Consider the following 22,181-nt stretch of genomic DNA (forward strand, 5'->3'; position numbering starts at 1 on the left):
TTTTTCATAATTAATAAATATATATTATTAATAAAACTATAAATTAAAAAAAATAATAAAATTAAAATCGTATTAATTTTTATAATCTACAATACCTAATCATCTGATTTAATTTATAATAAATTAAAATAACAATAAAAGTTTAGAAATATGTAGTATATAATGAAAGGAAAATAAAATTAAAAATTAACTAAGAGTTTTGTATGTTTTTTCCCCATTCCACTTATCAGATTCATTCAGTTATAACTTATAAGTTAGTGTTGATACCAAAATCTTATGGATTAGGTATAAGAGACTACTGTATTTGAATTTTATCTAAAAACGTGTATACAATTTTCTAGGTAAGGTATGACTTTAAAAATATTTTGAGCTATTCATTTTATAGACATTTAATATTATTGACAAAATATCATATTTTTTCAATTATTTTTAAAATTATTTATGATTTTTTTACTTTTGAACCACACAAAGCACAAAATCTGATTTATTAACAAAAATCCCCCTCAAAATTATAAATGTAAGTCATACTCTTTATTGTTCAACAATTTAATTAAAGACACATACATTATTGTGAAATCACTAAAATCAATACATCCATTGCTCCTTTCAAATAAAAACATAATATGAATATTAATTATACAATATCTTTTTAAATTGGACTAAACTTCTTATAAAATTTCGTTTTAATATTCAAATGATTATTAAATGCAATATTAAAATATCAACTAAATATACTTTTTGGTACCAATTTTAGTACAAAAAAAGAGGTCACGACTAAAACTGTAGCTGTAGAGTATTAATAAACAATTAAATTTCTAATATTATGCAATATGTATAATACTTCATTGTTCGCTGGAATTTATTCCCAATTAATAACACTGACAAATTCGTAAATGGTTATCAATATTTATAAAATATGTTAAAAGAATGGTATTTAAAGTTTATTCTTAATTAATTATAGTATTTCATTTGAATATTTCTGAATTATAATAATAATAAAAACAAAAAAATATACATAATAAAAATGTAAGCCCATTATTCATTATTATCACAATGTGTTCACCCAAAATCGACCGCCATGACATATGCAAAATTACATAAAAGACCATTTTTTTTTTTTTTTTTTGGTTTTTGTACATATATGTTTAATATACAACAACGTTATAAAACATTACGTGCATATACATATATATATTACGTGTGTCATCTAATGGTTATTAAACATATTATACAAAATATTTTTAGTCTCATAAAAAACAATGAACCTATAGGTACATTGCACAGCGATAGTTTTTGTCTTGATAAAATATATTGTAATGATTACTTAATGATTTTGGAAAACATCTAAATAAGACTGTAGTACTACAGTAGTTACTGTACACTGATAATAATATTTACTATTAAATTAAGAACATGCGTATATAATTGTACTATGGATATTATAAAAGATATTTTCTTATGAATAACCAATATTGTAACCCCAAATATCAATCAGTATACTTGCAGTGGAATTTATATCAGTATCAATGTGCATATGATAGGGATCATAATCCTCATACTAAGTCGCAACGACGCAGTATAATATACTATAATATATAGTAGTATTAGATTATATAATGGCTAAAAAATTTGCATCATGGATTTAGTGCTCAGTTCACGTATATTTTAGAAACTTTGATTTTTTTTTTAGACATAAAGAATATTATTCATAGTTAAGAGTATATTACACATTTGCACAAAATATTTTAAACCTTAGACCTTATCATATTATTCAAAAATGTTTTCAGATACAAATCTCGCGTCCACGCGTCTAGATTTTTCTAAGAAATAGTTATAAGTAAATTATTATTATGAATTGAACGCCTATACAATATCTATAAAAATTCAGATTGACATCTAGTAATAACTTATAAGATAACGCTATTCTAGTAATTCGTGGAAACGAATACTTAACAGTAGAAATAACACAGCTGTTCCAGATAACCTACTGTGTGGTGTAGGAACGGAGACACAGGGAGTAGCCATATGATATAAGAGAGACCAAAACACACTAAATTCAGATGATTTATGAAATTAGTAATAGACGCGCCTTCAAGTAGGCTTTTTAAACTATTGTATTATTAAACTAACTTTTAAACTTACATAAAAAACCATATTTACATAATACGAATATTTTTTATTACGATAATTATATTGGAAATTGCTAATCGTAATAGACAATTCCAAACTCTCGGAACCATTATGCAAATCACTCTAATAGGATTCCGACTCCTACTCCACCACTTTCAGCGCTATTAAATAATTTGTTGTAACTGATAATTTGAACAAACATTAGTAACTGTCTCTTAACTGATCATTCAGTATTTTTGTAATATGCCATATGTGTATAAATGTATTAATTTTTTTTTATACAATCAAACTGTAAAAAAATAAATATCTGTAAATTACTCTCAATAGCAGTTACAATTGTCTACTGCTGTCGTGAGAAACTTAAATATAAACATACGTTATTGCTGTTAAAAATTGACATATTTCATTACGTTATACTGTAGCATTAAAACTTACAACTCTGTTATTCCTAAACCGAATAATACATTTTATCACAGCCTGCTTTATAAAATGTATATTATTTTTTCCCAATTCATAAAATGGCTTGTTTTTGAATGAATTATTTATTTTATGATTCACGAATTCAGTAACATCACGTGTGGGATGTAACAATATTTAATAATTTTTAATTTAATAAATTACAATATAAATATATTTAAATGTGTTATGTATTCCAATAATTTAGTCGATAGTATAATTTTTCAAACTTCTTTTATTTTTTTTGTTTTTATTTTTTTATTATTATTAACCGATAGTTTATATTATGATATTTAATTAAACATTAAGAATTACTTAAAAAAAATTAATATAATATAGTTCATATGTATTGGCTATATAAAAAACTTGAATCATTAAAATTGTGTTAACAGAGTTTCTCAATAAAAATAAAATAGTTTACGAATTTACTTTATTTTATTATTGATGACTTGAAGTATAAATTATTTTACACAAATTTTGTATATAACAATAATTATGTTTATTTTATCTAATCTAACTAAAATTTATAATTACCTAATTGAAACGTTTACTTCCCCACTATTGCATTATAGTGCACTATAGCCCATTAGACATTTTGTCAAGTATATTTTTCTATGCGTACCAATTTGAAGTAAGTGAACCATTATGAATGTAAGATGGTCAATATAGGAATTCAGGTATTTCGTTATACTTAGTTAATTAATCATGTATAGTTGTAACTTTTATTATACTTAAAGAATTGTTCTTAAAATGTTTTTAAATATTTAAATAATCCAATTTAAGTATTTAATAAAACTAATAAATTGTTTACATGCATTTTAAAACTTAAACTTCTAGTCATCGAGTTTAAATTAAGAAGAACAAACATTGTTTATTTTACTTCCGTAGTAATTTGTTTTTCTTCGAAACCATAAAATAAACTAAAAAAACAACTACTCTACATTGTTACGCGATTCATAGTCACAATAAATAACTAAATATATTTCATGCTTGAACATATACAGTGTCCTTCACATAGATTACATCTCGCATGCTATCTAACAGTTTTATCGACTATAGCTAAATATACAAATGCCGTATTTGTCACAACATTCGGGTTTTCAACGTCTCTAATCTTTCTGATAGATATTTACTTTAAGCTGAATAACGTTTAAGTAGAATTTCCCAAGAATGATAAATTTCTTGAAAAAATCAAAAACTCGAATTCTCTAAAACTGATTATTTTACAACATATTATTGTTGTAAGCAATATGGCCTAGTAAAATATTTTGTACAATTTACTTACTGTACTCAATTGAGACCTAGTATATTTTAAATATTTTATACATGAGTAATAAATTGGAATAAACATATGTATATAATACAAATGAGAATCTCCAGATGTTTTCATATTCCGTGTTTATTTTTTTGTCAGAGAAAAAACTTTTTATTAAAGTTAAGATGAATCATGATGTTTAAGACATTTTACATAAAAGCTATCAAATATTTTTTCTTCTTAAAATAGTTCATAATTATATGATATTATTATTTAAAATAAAAAAATTAACTAAAGAGTATATTGAGATAGATCTTTAATATTTTAGTAACTCTTTGTTAAGCTAATCATTTTCTTAGAAATAAATAAATTAATTGAAATTCCTTTTTTTGTTGGAAATATATAAATATATTATTATATATAAAATAAAAAACTATAGTAAAATCTGTCTAAAATATTGAAAATACATTATGTATATATTTTATTATATATAGGTTATATATAGGTGTTTGGTAAAGAAAAGAAATGTTTATAAAAATAATATACGGAATTTTTTTTTTTTATTAACTTAAAAAAACATCTACAAAGGTTATTAGTTTCTATATATATAGAAAATGTAGAATATTTTTTAATTATATAATGGTTACATAGTTAAAAATAATTAAGTTTTTGATTTTATATATTTTTAGGTACCTAATGGTGATGACGGTTATGTTAGATATTATTATATAGATGTAAATATGTATATTTTATACTTTTGATATAATTATATTCCACTAATTTTTTTTATAACTCAATTAATCAGAGAGAACATTTTGTTTACTAATATTATTGCATTAAAATCATAGATTGTATACATATCATAAAAAATAATTCTTAATAATAGATATTCTATGTCTGGTAAAAAATAAATAATGTTTAAATAATATAATTTTTGTTGTACTTCATAAATCATTTGTATACACTTAATATTACATATTATATAGTTGTACATTTGCACTCATATAATATCATTGTAATTTAAAAATATAATTCATTTTCTCCATAAATTACAAACTTTGTTGCTAAATGCTTTGAAGAAAAAATGAAATAAATCAAATCTTACTGTGTATACAAAATTAATTAGAGATAGTTGGAGATAAAATAACTGAAAATCGATTTGCAGGATAGTTTTATAATAAATATTAATAATAAATACTTTGAAAATTGTTGATACTGTAATAAAAATAAGTTTATGCAAACATTTTTATCTGAAACTTACTAGAAAAAATAACTGTCTAAACTTTCAGTTAAAGTATTAATTATTAACAGAAAAAAATACAATTAAAATTCTAAATATATGTATTATGATTTAATGAGATTTCAACATCCGCATCTATTTATAATAACATGAACCAAGTGCAATATCTTACCTATTTATTTATATTTATTTTCAGTTAGATTATATTAGGTATATAATATTATCTTAGTATATAATATATTAATTAAATATCATATTATTCTTTTCTACTGTTTAATTAATCTCTATTTTAATTACTCATATTAAAGAGAGAGAGATAGAGAGAATCAAAATATTATAATATGGAAAAATACTATTTCTTTAGTTTCATTCAATTTAATATCATAAAATCGATGCCTGTAATTAGTCCACCAGGTTAAGGTACGATTAATAATATGCACTACACTATGACTGACCTGTAGGCGTGGGCGTCAGCTGTTTCATGTCGATGGTGTGATGGATTTCGTAGTTCTTAAATATGTTGGTTTTCCTTGACTTGAAGTTACGCTGCAACCCACTTATGGCCGACGTGAACGCCTTGGTATAGACTCGTGTGTCGAACGATTTATACGGAAGCACTAGGCCGACAGTCAAATTCTGGTGCTGGCGACGTGCCATGATCCGTGGCACGGTGGGCTGCTGACGACGAAATCGCTCCGTGCTGGTGGTGGTTGCCACCGGCGTGGTGGACAACTGCACCGGTTCCTTGAGCCGATTCTTGAGCACTCCCAGCTTGATAGAGCTCTGGCCCCGGCCATGACCGAACACCGTCTGTGACACGTCCACCGGCCGGCTGTTTATCTGTATACGCGACCCGTTCCGAGGTGTCCAGCCACGAGTGTCGGTGGCGACCAGAGCGAGGATCAGTGCAGACCACCACCAAAACCGCACTGCTCCTGTAAGTACCATCCTCCGATCTGTCCTGAAATCAAAAATTTCGGAATACATTACTTCATTCAACTAGCACTGCGGATGGTGAGCTGTTACTGCTGAAACCATACTACAGGCTTACAGTGGTGGATCTACGAAGAGGGGATATGGGGGGTAGATTCCCCCGTGGCCGTGGAAATTAAATCTTGTTTAGTAAATTTAGTAGAATAAAGCGTATATACCTATACATGTTATGTACGAAAATATTTTATATCCTCTCCAATGAGAAAATCCTAGATCCGCCACTGCAGGCTTTTAAGGACTTGCTAGGGATTATTTTGTGGTGATGAATAAAATAACATACGTTTTAATCGGCCCTAGGCATATGTTCGTATCTCGAATATACTCGTGAAACAGATTTAAAGTGTTTATAGTTCAATTCAAGATTAAAATACCAAAAAACAATCGAAACAGCTCGGACATTGTAACATAATTGTCTTTAAGTTAAATGATTAGTAAATATATTTAATATAATAGCGAAATTAATAATATTGTATTGGAAATAACGAACGTAAATTTGAAATGACTCTATGTGATGTCGTGTTCAAAACAGAGACAACAAGATATTTGATTTTTTACGATCAATAGATATAAAATATATTATTACCTATGTTAACATTGTGTACTTTAACTTTACTTTTAATATTACTTTGTGTATAGCTTTAAGTACAAATAAACATAGTAAGTAGGCTAACACTATTTTTATAAATTACATACACAATTATTAATTTATTTGGAAATTAAATACGCTCATTTTTGGATGTTTAAAATAAAAATACATAAAGCATGAACCAAAAAAATTATTGCCAAGTTCAAGATACAAATAAAAACTATATACCATCTCACAGTACTTTTCTACGAACACCTGATCCAGTGTGAACAACACGTTAATTTAGTGTTGATGTTATAACTTATAAATTATTAATTTGTCACCTGAACCACTAAAAAAAAAAGTGTAAATAGTAATAAAATATAAAACAACTTTAAAGTATAAATATAGCTAATGAGTTGATCTTTTTATATAATATTTTTAAACACTTTTACCTCAAGATAGAAGTGTAAACTAATCATGTAACGATATTTTATGTTAGACAGCTAAATTGGCACTTCAACACATTTGTATTGATTTGTATTAATAAATTCATTATTATAGAATCGTTGAATGCAATATTATACAAATTATAAATCAGACGACCTGAATCATATTTGCAATGCTATGGTTTGATGTTTAATTATCATTCATTGTGAAAACCAATACATATCAATTAGGATATTTCAAAGTATCAATGTTTGGTACGTAATTAAAAAGTCAAAACAACATATTTTATAAAATCTATTTTTGGTTTTTTTTTCGTAGTTGTTGTAATTCAGAATTTCATGAATTTATTTTATTAAATAATTCGACAATATGTGATGATTATCAAAATATTATTTTAAAATAAAAAATATACAAGTAGCCATAGGTTGATTCATTATTGGATTGGTAAATATTAGCATAAATTAGGTTTTCCTAAAATCATTATAAACATTTTAAAGTGCCGTAAAAAATTGTAAGCAAGTAAGTACTTCTATTTCAATTTGTATAATAGAAAACATTTTCAAATCATAAATTGTAATCACACCATAAACTTAAAATACGATAAAGTATAAACAAATAAATATACCAATACATAAGGACTAGCATTCTTGCATTTGTTGTATGGTTCATTAATTTAATTGTCTTATACGAATGTTGTATAATTTTTAAGTTTATTTTCTGTGTTTTTATTTGTTTTGCGTTTTGAACAAATATTGTTTTTCTTTATTTACTGATATTTTGTTTTGTCTTTATTATAACAAATTAATCGAGAAACAATTTAGAAGTTGATATTTCAATTTCTAAATGTTCATTTTGCCAAATGGTAAATGGGATTTAATGTAGGTATTATTAATTTAAAGTCATAAAGCTAAGTTCAAAAAATGCATATAAGTTTAATATGAAAAAAGTTTTCTTTGATACTTCTATTACATGTATTATTATATTGTGTACTTCCCTGACTATAAAACAGATACTGAATAACTACAGATACTTTATATAATTTTGAAATAACTAATATTTGGTGACTTGTGGTTTTTGGTAAATATAAATATTAAAATACTGAAATATGGATAATATAAATTAAAAATATTTTTAATAGAAATTATAAATAAAATAAGTTTATTTTGAAGCTATATAGAAATAATAACATGACTAAAGTATAATATTAAATAGAAATACAATTTGATAAAAAAAAATATCAAATTCATCATTAAATTGTATTATTTAATTATTATTAGTTAGCATCCAAATGGGATTTGGGAACAGTTGGTCATGCATGATACATAATACACATACTGTATTAATGCATATTGTTAATAATTCACCAGTCGTCTCTCCGACAACAACTATGTTTGCACCGACGACAACTGAGGCAAGGTGGTAGCAATCATTATTTAAATGCAATAATTAAATTGTATTAACCTTAAAAATCAATTAAGTTTTCCAATGAACAATTCATTATTTTATTAGTTTACCCTTATACTATTATATATTAACATAACACGTATAGATTAAAAGTATCTGTCTAACAACGATGTAATATGTAATATTACCATGAAAAAAACTTACAAACTTGAATATCATCGTATTGCAATTGAAGACAAAAGAACATCGTGACTATAGTATCCGGTTGATTGATAATTGGTAATTGATCGAAAAAGTAACTGATTCTTAGAGTTTCAAATATATATATAAATACAATTTCGTAAATTCCAAAAACAGCAATGACAGTAAAATGCTTAAATTGGTTTTTAGTATAATATGTTGAGCAATCATTATAGTGACGTAATGCGCTTATTTTTCTGTGTGGTTCTGATCTCTTTCAAAGTATTATGCAGTTCATGAACGACTGAGATGATATTTTCCTGTCCAACTCTTTCGTAGGCTCTTCATAATTTTCCTCAGTATGTACTGTATAATTTTTGAATTACTTTATTAATATTCGGTGCCATGTTGGTGATTATAATACCAACTGTTACAACCATGACATATATTCGTTATATAATGTTAAAATTATACCGAAGATTATAATATTATTACCATATTATATTTATTAATATTCTGATTTCACCACGCACTGCTGATTAAATACGTGAACTTTGAAACATATCATAGATATTATGTCTGTCATCAATAATTAAATTAGGCAAGTATCCCAGCCTGCTATCAATTTAAAATACTGCTATAGTTTGATAATTCATTAAGGTAGGTATCAAATATCATATTACTACAGACGAAGTATTATTATAGTTATTTATAGGTAGTTAAATAAGTTTTATGTTTATTAGTTGTTAAATATTAACCGAAGTGGTTTAAAACGTCAAAATAATAAGCAATAAACATTATAAATTCACAACAGAACACTGTGAAAACATACAATTTATTTAACATTAAATACATAAATTAATTTAATTAATTTATAAATTGGTATATTATTTTTAATAATTCTTTAGCACTCAATTTGAAAAAAAATCAATTTATTTACATCACTAAATTTTAATGTATTAACTATTAACATAAATTAAAAATTTAAAAATCAAGTAAATAATAGTCACAATTTAAATTCAAATATGAATTAAAAAAACAATCTTAAAAAAATCTTATATCATGAGTGTATCATAAAACTTCATTTATGTAAAATAAATAAAACAAAATTTAACAAACATATTGGTATAAAGATTATTATACAGAACAAAATACAGTGCATCCAATCATACTAAGAAAACATTAAGTACCTATAATAAAACATACAATTTAACAGCTGATGAAAGAGTAATATTGGTTTCACCCATGATTATTTCTTCCAGGGGACAACAATTTTTATAATAATTTAATTATTAAATTTTACTATATTAACATAATATCTATTATTTTATATAATTTATCGTTTACAAAAAAAAAATAGTGGATAGCTGTTTTATATTCACTGTATTATTTAGTTGTTATATAAATTAAAGAAGAATTTTTACTTTTCTACTTTAGTTGTAGTAAATGCTAAAAAAAAGTAATATATTATTTTACCCTAATAACAAAATGAATTGATTAAATTACCCAACAACTAATCTGCTGTAATAACAACGCCTGCTATCTCTGTCCTATGCATAAGGAAAGCATATAAAATAGCGAATTTTAAGTTCCCAGCAGTATTATTTTAAATCATTAAAATTTAATAATTCTCAAAATTTACTTAAAAATTAAAATATTGTAAAAAACCATCGAGACAAGAGATAACACGAATAACGTATTCTTACCTTCATGTTGCATAATATAACAATCCAATCCAATATTTAAGCTAGCCTCGTAAAATTGTAACTTCTGAGCATAAATTTCAGCATATTATATGCATTAGTAAGTCGAATACACAACATATATTATGTGAGTACGACTAACTCTTGCTTGAATAGAATCATTAGGTGCATTTACCGAATAATTAAATAAAATGTATTAACATTCAAAATGTACAAACCCACATCATATAATGGTTTATTGTATGTATTATGATACACATATAGACAATCAACGCTTTGTTTAACGAAATAATGTCACGGGAGCAAAGTCTGCTGCGACGGTATTCATCTCCTTTTTGCATCTGTGTTACATTTCATTTAACCAAATTTTACGCCTGTTGGGCTTTTCCCGTACGGTAACTTAATTTGTTAGTTTTTATTTACAACTGTGAGATCATATTCAAGTCAAGAGTGGTATTTTACATAGTCTTTGGTTCAACTGTGGTTCGGGACCTAATATATTATTTATAGAGCGTCACGCAGTGTTGAGAATACTTCTGTTATCAATGCATTTGCATTGATATTATTGTGTACCCTGGAGATTGTATGAGTTGTATATTATGTAAACACTGTGCAATGCAAAATTACTTATACATCACAAAAACCATTATACATCGGCAAACGCCTCACATCGGTGTATATAAACCTTCATCGAGTGCTATCTCATTTAATCGTTAATTTTAAAAGCCCCATTCAACAAAACTTTATTGATAGAATATAACTTCAGTACTTACAATCGAGTAAATCGAGTAACCATCGGAATTAATGCATTCGCATACACGTGCAATGAACACATATTCAATAAGGTTTCTATAAACACAGGTAAATAAATTGTATCGTAATCATTCATCCGTAGCGTTCAAACTTTAAATAGGTAGGTAATATACATTTTATCAGCCACAATGTCATTTAAGTACCTAATTTGCTTTGCAGAAATCAAAAATTAATTGCTATTTAATTGCAATCGTTTCGTATTATGAAAAATTATAATACTACTTTATAGTTATCTACTTCAAATAATTGTAACTATACCGATTCCACCTCATCTGTTATCCATCACAAGCGACTGCATTTTATTTAAATATTGTCGTTATATATCAGTATCGTGGTTAATATATTTTATTAATTATATGACTAAATATTATTGAAATAATCAAATATAATTAATTAGGTAGTAAGTAATATATAGAACCATTCTGATTTGATACCCAAAATTAATTAATAACTTTAACAGTACTACTTTATTGACTGTTGAATATAAATATGTGCAATATTGAACTAAACTATAATTATTTATTTTTATAATATATACATAAAAAGAAGCTTTTTTATGTACCACGTTCTAACGATACTATTGAACTTTTTTCCACGCAATTTTTTTCCACGCAGTTATTCAAAAATTTAATTGAATGTCTCTGTGTCACTCATTTTTCATTATTTTGTTTAAAGTCGTACCAAATTGTTAATATTATAGATATTCTCGTTAGTTTCCGTGATAGTTCCAGCGAACTAACAATTAAAGTCTACAAACGGGGCAACAGAATAATGAAGATAGACCGCCGATAAATTGTCGGCCGTCATTGATCATCCTGAGACGAACGAAATTATTACGTACGACAAAATAATAATATCATAATATTATTATGCTATATATTGATGGGCTTATAGAAAAATAGACCTTTGGCTATGTATTAATATTTTTACTTTCGAAATATAAATATCATAAAATCTCACAGTCGTCGATATATTATCATGGCAAGGGAGACTTGAGTTTCGAAAAACTTGTTTGGAAAGATAATTGTCTAACGTGATCGTTATAGGAAAAGGAGTGTATTTTCCTCTCTATGGGGAAATATTTGAACATGCAGCTATGTTAATGTCTCAACATAAGTGTCACGTGTTCCTGTGTATTGATCACAAAATTATTCTATAATATTATAGATTAAAACAATATAGTATTATTAGATATTAGTGCAATGGTATTCTTATGACCGATTGATCGGTAAGAGAGAGTGTGGGCTCAGGCCATGGCAGTTCAATCTTTAAGCTACAAAGAATAAAATATTAAGTAAGCTTCCAATATTATAGTACCAACTATTTTTAGATTTTAACTGCTACTTTAATCGTTTGTTTATAGAAAGGATAACAAAATTAATCGAATGCTAATAATTATTTAACGTGATTGTAGTGATTACTGCTATAGGTCCTACGACGTAAAGCTTTTCTAAGTTCGATTTACCTTTTAACGGATATCATGTTATACTAGTACCGATCAATCAGTCAATTACATTAAGATAGTGACATGCACAACTCAATTTTATGTTAGGGTGTATTGAATTTCAATATAGGTACAAAGAACTGTGAAATATTTTAAACAGTTTAAACATGAAGACCGTAAAAAATGGTTTATATCATGTTATGTCCTTTACTTTTTTATTCTAAATGCATGAGAAGTGTATTGGTTTTACAATGATGTTTTTTCTTTTAATTTTTATTAAATATTTTGTGTGCTTGAAGTTACTTGAAAAGTTTCATTTAGATAGCAATTTTATAGAACATAAATCGAGTAAATAAGATAGTTTTAAAACGTAAATTTCTTGACTATATTTTATTTTATGTTACATATAGTTTTAAATGGCATAGACTAAATATATTAAAAACTATATATAAATCAAGTATGTGTAATAAAATGTACTTTATTAAAAATACCAATACTAAAATAAAGAAATAGCTTATCATAGTCAAAAATAAGAATCCTATATAGTTTAAATATTCACAACAGCTACTATTTCGATATTTCAAAAATGTGTTATCTGCTATATACACGATGTATATACATTATACTTTACATATGTTCTGCATATTATATGCATTGTTGACCTTGTGAAACAGATTCTCATCTCAGACATAATTGGTGTGAGCATAAAGTAAAAATACTATACCACCTTACCAAAGTAAGAACAGCATACAAAGTACGTGTAGTTTCAAAACCAGCTAAAAAGATTTTTTTTTGTATTTTATTAATGGTCACACTGTATATTAAAACTCCTATAAAAATATTTAGTATCTATAAAAATGCTATAAATGGTTAAACTGATAATGGAAAAATTGTAGTTAGTTTCAAAATCAATCAATGGTTGCAAACTATGTTTATTTCAAAATTATCTATCATCAAACACATGTTTTTTCGCGGTAAAATAATTGAACAAAGTTTTAATATTGTATAAGGCATGACAAAATGTATACATTTTTATGTTGTTAATAATAATAATCAAATAAAGTTTTAATATAAAAAAAATAAAAAGTTTTAATATCATCAATAGTTTGACATAAATATTATAGTTTTATTTTCTTAAATGTTTCAATGTTAGTTTGAAAACCACCTATATCGCAGTCAATTTTAAAAATAACTATACAATGAAATTTACAACAAAACCAGCTATATCAAAAATGTAAATGCATATAACTTCTTTAATGATTTTTATATAAAATAAATATTCATACACAATGTGATTCATACAATGTGTGTAAACTTTAAACTTTTAATTACATATATATTACAAAAACAATAGAGTAGAATGAATTTTAAGCTTTTTGATTTTTTGTTGTTCTTAGCTGGTTTTGGAACTACACGCCATTATGTTTAACATCAGTGAGATTATATATTATCTAATTAATACCTTCTGTTACTATTAAGTTTTTATCTTTGTTATTCCTAGAAATAAACCTCGAACAATTCAGAAATCACATTACGATCAATGTAAGTAAAAGCCAATCATAAAAAAAAATCGTAAAAATACTATCATCTATTTCTCATCTATCTTGGCAAAGGACTTAGACTTTTTTAGGTTTTTTCGTTCAACATTTTTGTTTAAATCATTTAAACCATACATATTTTATCTAAAACCCGACCAAGTGCACTTATTAATAAATGATTATAATATTGAGTCCGATGTATACTCTTTATACGGAAGTTAAAGATTAAACTGTACTCTATTCAATAATACTTCTGATCACGGACTAAACATATATTCCGTGCTACGAGTTCTATTTATTAACATTCGTTTTAAACTTAATCTAAATTTTATATCCTTCTGTGAAACAAACAAGTAATAACTAATAACTATATTAGTATATTAAAATATTAATAATAAATGAAGCTTTCAGATATATTATGTAGTTTGTAAAGTATGTATCAATAAGTTACAGTGCTTGTTGTAATTCACACCAAAACAATAATCGTATAATAAAATATAACATATCAGCTACCCACTAAAATTTTTATTACCATGTTTTTCCTGTCTCGTTATTAGTTGACTACATATTATATAATAATGATATTATACATATTTTTTGACTTAAATTTAGATTGCACGTGGTACAAATTCACGATGGTATAATTCTTATTAATTTTACTATACAATTCAGATATAATATTAAATTGTGATTATTAAATTACTGTTATAAAAATTAAGTTTACTTTACTAAAAACATGTCGTACAAAATATATTATGTAAGAAATAATCAAATAATATGCGGATAGTGCTGAATAGAGGAAAAATTAATCTCTCCATATTATTTGATTATTTCTGTAATATGATTAAGACCACATACTATACAAGAGAATAAGAGACAATAATATGGTTTGGAGAGTAGACTTAATTTGTTTTTTTTTTTTAATGCTTACAGATATAATCAACAATTTATGTTTATAACGATACGAGTGAAACTCGCGATAAATGACGGGCATATTACGGTAAATTTTTCTTTACGTATAATGGCCGTTTACTAAGTCATGGAATTATAAATAATAATAAACACATGAACATACTACTAATAAGTCTTCTAGCTATCATAGTTTAGCTATATGTAGTAATACATGTAGGAATCTACCTATATAATAAAGCATTTATTTATCAATACGATATTAAATAATTATTTTAAATATAAGGTATTTCTTATAGTTTACTATTATTCTAATTAACTTCTAATTAATTATAAAAATAAATAAATAATTAAAAACTATAGATTTTAGTACGTCGAATTATTGCTATTTGAAAACCAATAATGTAACTGATTATACGTTATACAACTAATATGTAAAAAAAAATATTATTTTCCTAATTTTTGATTTCATTAGGCAGTAATAAAATTCTGAGTTGCGTTTGTGTTATCATTTATTACAATATACCTTAATTATATACAACCACTTTGATACCTTATATGCACTTCAATCACATTTGAATACATAGTATAATCCATCCATGTATATATATAATCTATGCATGCTAACCCTTTTTTAAACTCAGATTAAAATACATATTAAACGGTTAAATAAACATAATTTATCAACGCTTATAATATTGATAAAATACATTATTTTATATATTATTCTTACCATAACCTTTTGTGACATGTCTTTATTGTACTACTGGTTTGAAGTAATTATTGTTGTAGTATAATATTATATGCACACTACCATAGACACATAAAACTATATTTTATCACTAGATTATATAACTTTTTAAGTCCTTTTGGTCACAATTAAATGCAGTGGACAAATTAATATTACCATAACTACAGTAAGTTATTATATAGTAATACTAGTCGCTGGTTGACATATATTTAATATATCCTTGACCACTATTACAGACTGTGTAGTTGTAGATGGATTAACAAATTCAAATTAAGTTTTCGGCTGTAAGATGTTTTTGTAATGTAAGTTTGATTAGTCTTGAATGTTTTATACCCATCAATAGTAATAAATTAACTGAAAGTAGGTGTGAAAACGTGTTAAAATGGTGGTAAGCACTATTAAAAATAAAACGAATTATTACTTTAACTGTTGAAATGTATTTATGATGCGTTCAACTTAAAGTTGGAACTAATGATATAAAATATCCAATTAACAGTTTTACAAAACTGGCAATTATGAAAACTTGAACATATATTTCCTTTTTTATTAACTTTATTATCGAGCATTCGAGTATCAATTATTTATAATAATTTACCTTCAGTATTAAATGATATATATTCGATAGACTTAACTTACTGGGAATGGTAATGTATACTTTTTATTACTCAAAATGCAATCGCTGGCCTGCAGGACGTTGACCGTTAACGAAACTCCAGGTATTAATTCCTTTATAATACATAATATTCCAACCAAAATGTGTCGATATTAATTAATTAACACTGTCATGTTGCAGTAATCATTGTTCACCGAATTTTCATTAATCGATGTGTAGTAATTTTCATTTATTTATGTTCAGAACTGTTAAAATAAAGATTCTTCCGCTATAAATAACGAATTTTCACTTGAATTGGTTATTTATACTGCTGGAGGAAGGCCGAAAAATAAATTAAACATCAGAAAAACATATTTTTCCCGATAAAATAGTGTCATTTTAATTATAATTAGTATTTGGAAACCAAAAAGTAAAAATAAAACTATAAATACTAAAATAAACCATATTTCGTCTACGGTATTGAATTTATGGAAATTGAAATTGAATTATTACTACAAATTATTTTTTTAAATAATTAAATACAAAATTAAGATGTACATACTTATATAATATATACATAAATAGATATTTTTGAAGACACAAAAGGTTAGTGGATAGTGCATTAGTGCTATTACTAGATGGCTTCTTACATCAATTTTTTTTTCATGTTTGTTTTGGTTGTAGCACATATTCTCTACTATTATTATTGTGCCATAGTATACATATTGTACATTTCTGATAAAAAAAAATATATATATATATATATATATATAAGAACAAATACACGTCTAAGACAATTTTAGTGAATTTAACTAAATTACAATTGTATTAGAACACGTTTTTATAAATCTCCTAACTAATTTACACGTACAATTAATGTAATAAATAGCAAAAATGATTTACCAGTTATTGAATTATTGTACGAAAAAATCCATGTAATAATATGTTCCAAGACGACAAGTTTTAAAGTTTTTATACATTATATTACTAAAAATTTAAATATATATCATCCTATGGAACATCAATTCGGAATATTAAATAATTGTGTGTATAACAAAAAAGTAATGGAAGCTATGTCCATTATATTTTTCAGTTTGGAAACATTCGTACCTAATAGAAAACAAATAAATTTTTTTTTTAATAAACTTTTTTGACAAGAGTTATGTTTTTATTGGCAATGTATTGCAATTTAAAAATGTATACGATAAACAAATTAATATTAAATGATAGGCGGTTAGTAAGTAATAAGTATAAGTGCATCGATTCTTAGTTATTGAATTCAGCGATATTATTAAATTTGTATTGTAAATTTAGAGTAAAACTATACTTAACCCGATGATTGATTTTATCTCGAGGACATTTTAAATACATTTCGATAAAATGTCGAAAAGAAATTCTGAATTATATAAATATAATGATTGAAAATGCTGCTATAAATTTAAGAATATATTAAACCTATTTAATAGATACTTCATCAAATTAATTAAGAAGGTCAACATAATAATTATTATTCAAATATTCGATAATATAATGTAGATAGATACGCATTTATGTATTTACGTACACACTCAATACAAAATCATGTTATCGATACAAATTTAACAGAATATATTGTGTTATAATTTTAAAATTATGTTTTCTTTTTAATTTTATAATTCACAAAAAATATTATGTATTATGCTCGTATGACATGTTATGATATACACATTTCAACAGTTGTATTCGTTTGAGGAACAATGTATTGTTTGATTGGTACCTTACTGATTTATGCATTACAATAATTCATTGAATACTTAATAGAAACAGTTGCTGTGTCTATTGGGTGTCATTAAAATATATTATTTATTTGGGATAGAGGTAGTTATTAAAACAGAAAATGAACACTCAGTCAGTTAAATCAACATAGATAAATTAAACTATAATGTTAATACTTTAATATTAATATAAACAATAAATTTGTTTCTAAAAGTTTTAAGTTAATATTAAAATATTAAATTAATATTGCACACTTAAGTAGAATTAATATTGTTGATGGATTCGATACTATAAGATGTTTATTAAAAATATTCCAATAAAGAAACAGAAACGCAGAATTAAGCCAAGTTATCTGCAACATTTTAAATATTTCTGGAAATAGTTATGTTACAGTTATTTCAAAAATAGGTACCTACCATACTTGCAATTACTCATATTCAATGTGTAGTACCTAAAACTACTTATTCCGGGTTACATAAACAATCATTAAACATTTAATAAACCAATAGTGATCTTAATGACTCATTAAACATTATTATGTTACATTGAAGTAAACTATCAAACTAATCAAATTTTTATGCAACTTGGCATAAGTAGTATTATTATAGTAGTGAAACGATGTGAATAACTTTTGCTGACTTAAAACTAACATCATAATTGTATATTATACAAATACAACAATTTACAGTCTTAATTGTACTATATAACGTTTGCTAACCAACTTGTTAAAATATAATTTATAAAAACATGCTAGTCCTTCGATAAATATAGTTTATTTTTTATCATATAAAGAAACAAAAAAAAAAACACAAACCGAGTTTTGAGCACTCGTCTCGCTTCGCTCACTTCACGAAATTGCAGGGTGCTGCGATATTGAATTTAAAAGCAATCAATAAATGATTTTGTGCAGAACTTGACTTACACTAACCTAGCTCACATGTTTCAACATATTACGATGGTGTCGATAGTAATATTTCTTGCACTTGGATAAATTATTGAGAAAATGAAAAAGTCCTTTTCGAAATACCACTAAGGCACGATTTCTGATCTTGAATGATTCTATTTGTAACTTTTTTGTTAACATTTTTTATGGGAAAAAAAGTCTTCAAAAGAGTATAATAATAAAAAATAGCATCGTAGTGAATTATATTCGTTATTTCGATTAAATTAATTGTATTTTTTTATTTATAAAATCATATTAAAATTGTGAATAGATATATATGAAAATGTTTTAAAAAAAATTGATATAGATAACTATTATGTTGAAAAAGGCTACCAATTTGAAATTAATTAGTGAATTACCTAGTTAAATTAAAATTATTATAGTTATTGTTTTTTTTATTAAACATATGTTTTTATTTATTTAAATTTTAAAGATTACGAAAATATGTGTACTTTAATCGTCTAGTAACCGACAAAGGATTACTCAAAATAGATTAGGATGCGATATGTCTTTACTTAGAATCGTATAATACATTAAACATAATTTAAATTTATTTTCATAACTATTTATACATAACTTAAAATTATTATATTACCTATATTACAATATCATGATACACGTTTGATATAGGTATTTATATTAAAATATGGTAAATTTAAGCTAAGTAAAGTTTCTTGTGACAATATCATTGATGCTTGTCATATTTTTTGTTATCAGACCTGAGTAAAATTTTCGTGAGTTTATTTTACAATGTTTATCCTTGACGCGTTATTATAAGTTTTTACTGATATCGTTTCGAACAATAACACTTGTAACATAATATATATTTATAAATCCAGTAAAAGTTTTAATATAAACAATTATCATCAATCTATTTCATATTTGGTTTAAGTTTAGAATATTGAAGTTTATGAATAATCGTAATATTAAATTTTAAAAGCCAAAAAGTTAACAAAACCCGGGGTTTATGTGCTCATTTTCCTTCATTCACCTCTTCACAGAATAAAGTTGAGGTAATATATTAAATATAACATAATAATTAATAGTAAGGCATTGCATTATTTAAAATGATTTAGAATTATTTGGATTTTTGCAACACATATGAATCTTTTTTCACTCTTGTACAAAAAAAAAAAAAAACACATTACATTAAAAATAATAAAAATATCACTGAAAAACGTATACAGTTTTCGCTTCACCTATAATACAATATTTAATGAAGAATAAATGTGACTTATTATGCGTTGTTTTAGTAAAAGATAAATAAACAAGTATGATATTATTCTGACATTTATTCTCCAATTTAAATAAAAAGAATTCCATGATATAAACACATTATATTTTTACCAATTACATTTTATTATCTATTTGATACGTATGGTATACGTTAAAATAAAACATTAAAATACAATATAAATAAATCGATAGTATATAGGAGAGATAAATCAAATTAATATAGGTACCTAATTATCATTTTCAAATTAAAATATGTTGTACAGATTAAAAAAAAAATAATAATGACAAGAGTTTTATAGGATAATGAATGCGTGTAATTTGCATTTTATAGACTTCAAATTGTGTAAATATGTTATACAAAAGATTAAATTAACTATAATTTATTTTATTTAATCGTAAATTTTAATCAAATGTGTGATATCGTCGAGCAATGAGAACACCTTTATGTAATATAATACGGACTACGGTAGGTACTCAATATTTCGATGTTTTAAATTGCAAAAAAAAAAAACGAATTAGTTTCACATATAGAACAAAAAAATACTATTAAAACTGTTCGTAAATAGAGAACTAACTATGTATTAAGTTGGTTGGCAGGTTTAGTAAAATACTGCATTAAATTAACCAAACGCTCGTAAAAATCTCACACGCATTAACTTCCGACCTCCTGTAATATATTGTAATACAATTTGAGTTTCACAATTTATGTACACGGAAATGTCTACTATAAAAATTCACGTCACAAAAAAAAATATACTCTCACAAAATACAAAAAATAATATATGATTTTTATGTATTGTAAAAATTATAATGTTATTGTTCATAAGCTGCGAGGATCCCCGAGGACACTCGTAACTCCGAAAATATTACGTTGTTATAATCCACAAAAACACCATTACATAAATTATCGCTTAATGTCTAATAGCTATCAACTTCGTTGATAAATAAACGTGTAGATAGCAAAACTAAAAAATCCTGACCCAAAATACGAATAATAATTGTAAGTATAATACAGGCAATAATAATATTGTTTTACTATAAATCTTTTTAAAATTAAAGAATATATTATAATTTATAAGACATACACGTATTGAATATATATATCGGTAACCCGATAAGTTCGGAAAGATTTGAGGAAATACGAATTTCCAAGAAACCCCAGTTAATGAAACAAACTTTAAAGCGTTGTAAAAGTTTGAATTGGATTTATTTTTTCAAGATATCGAGAATTTCTCGTTATCGAGGTCTGAATTACTAAGAAACGACTATATAAATATTCAATTCACGTTATTATTTGTGTTTAATATGTTACGGGTCAGTTTTGAATGAGTTGGTAAAACAAAAAAAAAATAAATAAATAATGCAATTTTAAGTAGTATAGAAAATCATTTATAATACATTAATAAACAGTTACGCAATTGATGAAATATTATATTTGACGTTAATAACAGTGAAATTGAAGTATATCTTCGCCATCTGTGTCTAGTGACGTGATTTGCGAAAATAAACCTCGAGAAACCCATTTGATGTTCTATCTACTGCTCTGAAATTGTCATTAGTGACCATCAATATCTCAAGGGGTTACGTTGATACGTTAAAAATGACATTCACTAGACATCACCTAAACCGCTAACCAATATCAGAGTTATCTGACTATTTTGTCGAATCCGTCTGGCATCTAAGATATGGGTATAATCGATTCAACCAAAGTAGACATTACCATTATTTTAACTATTTATATCCATATAACTAAAGTTCAGATGATGTAACTTTAAAATATTTAAAAACCATTAAAACATTAAATATTTCAAAAATAAGTACCAA

General features: G+C 25.0%; 1 protein-coding gene across 1 annotated transcript in view; it reads right to left on the minus strand.

The window, feature by feature from the left end:
- LOC114128867 (glutamate receptor ionotropic, NMDA 2B) overlaps nt 1-22,181 on the minus strand; it is a 279,007-nt gene that overhangs the window by 140,558 nt on the left and 116,268 nt on the right. The window contains exon 5 of the mRNA XM_027993467.2: nt 5,537-6,042. Within this exon, the coding sequence (XP_027849268.2) occupies nt 5,537-6,029 (493 nt within the window). The 5' untranslated portion in view covers nt 6,030-6,042. The remainder of the gene's footprint in view (nt 1-5,536; nt 6,043-22,181) is intronic.

The sequence above is a fragment of the Aphis gossypii genome, chromosome 3 (genome assembly GCF_020184175.1).
Source record: "Aphis gossypii isolate Hap1 chromosome 3, ASM2018417v2, whole genome shotgun sequence".
In the NCBI taxonomy this organism is placed as follows: domain Eukaryota; kingdom Metazoa; phylum Arthropoda; class Insecta; order Hemiptera; family Aphididae; genus Aphis; species Aphis gossypii.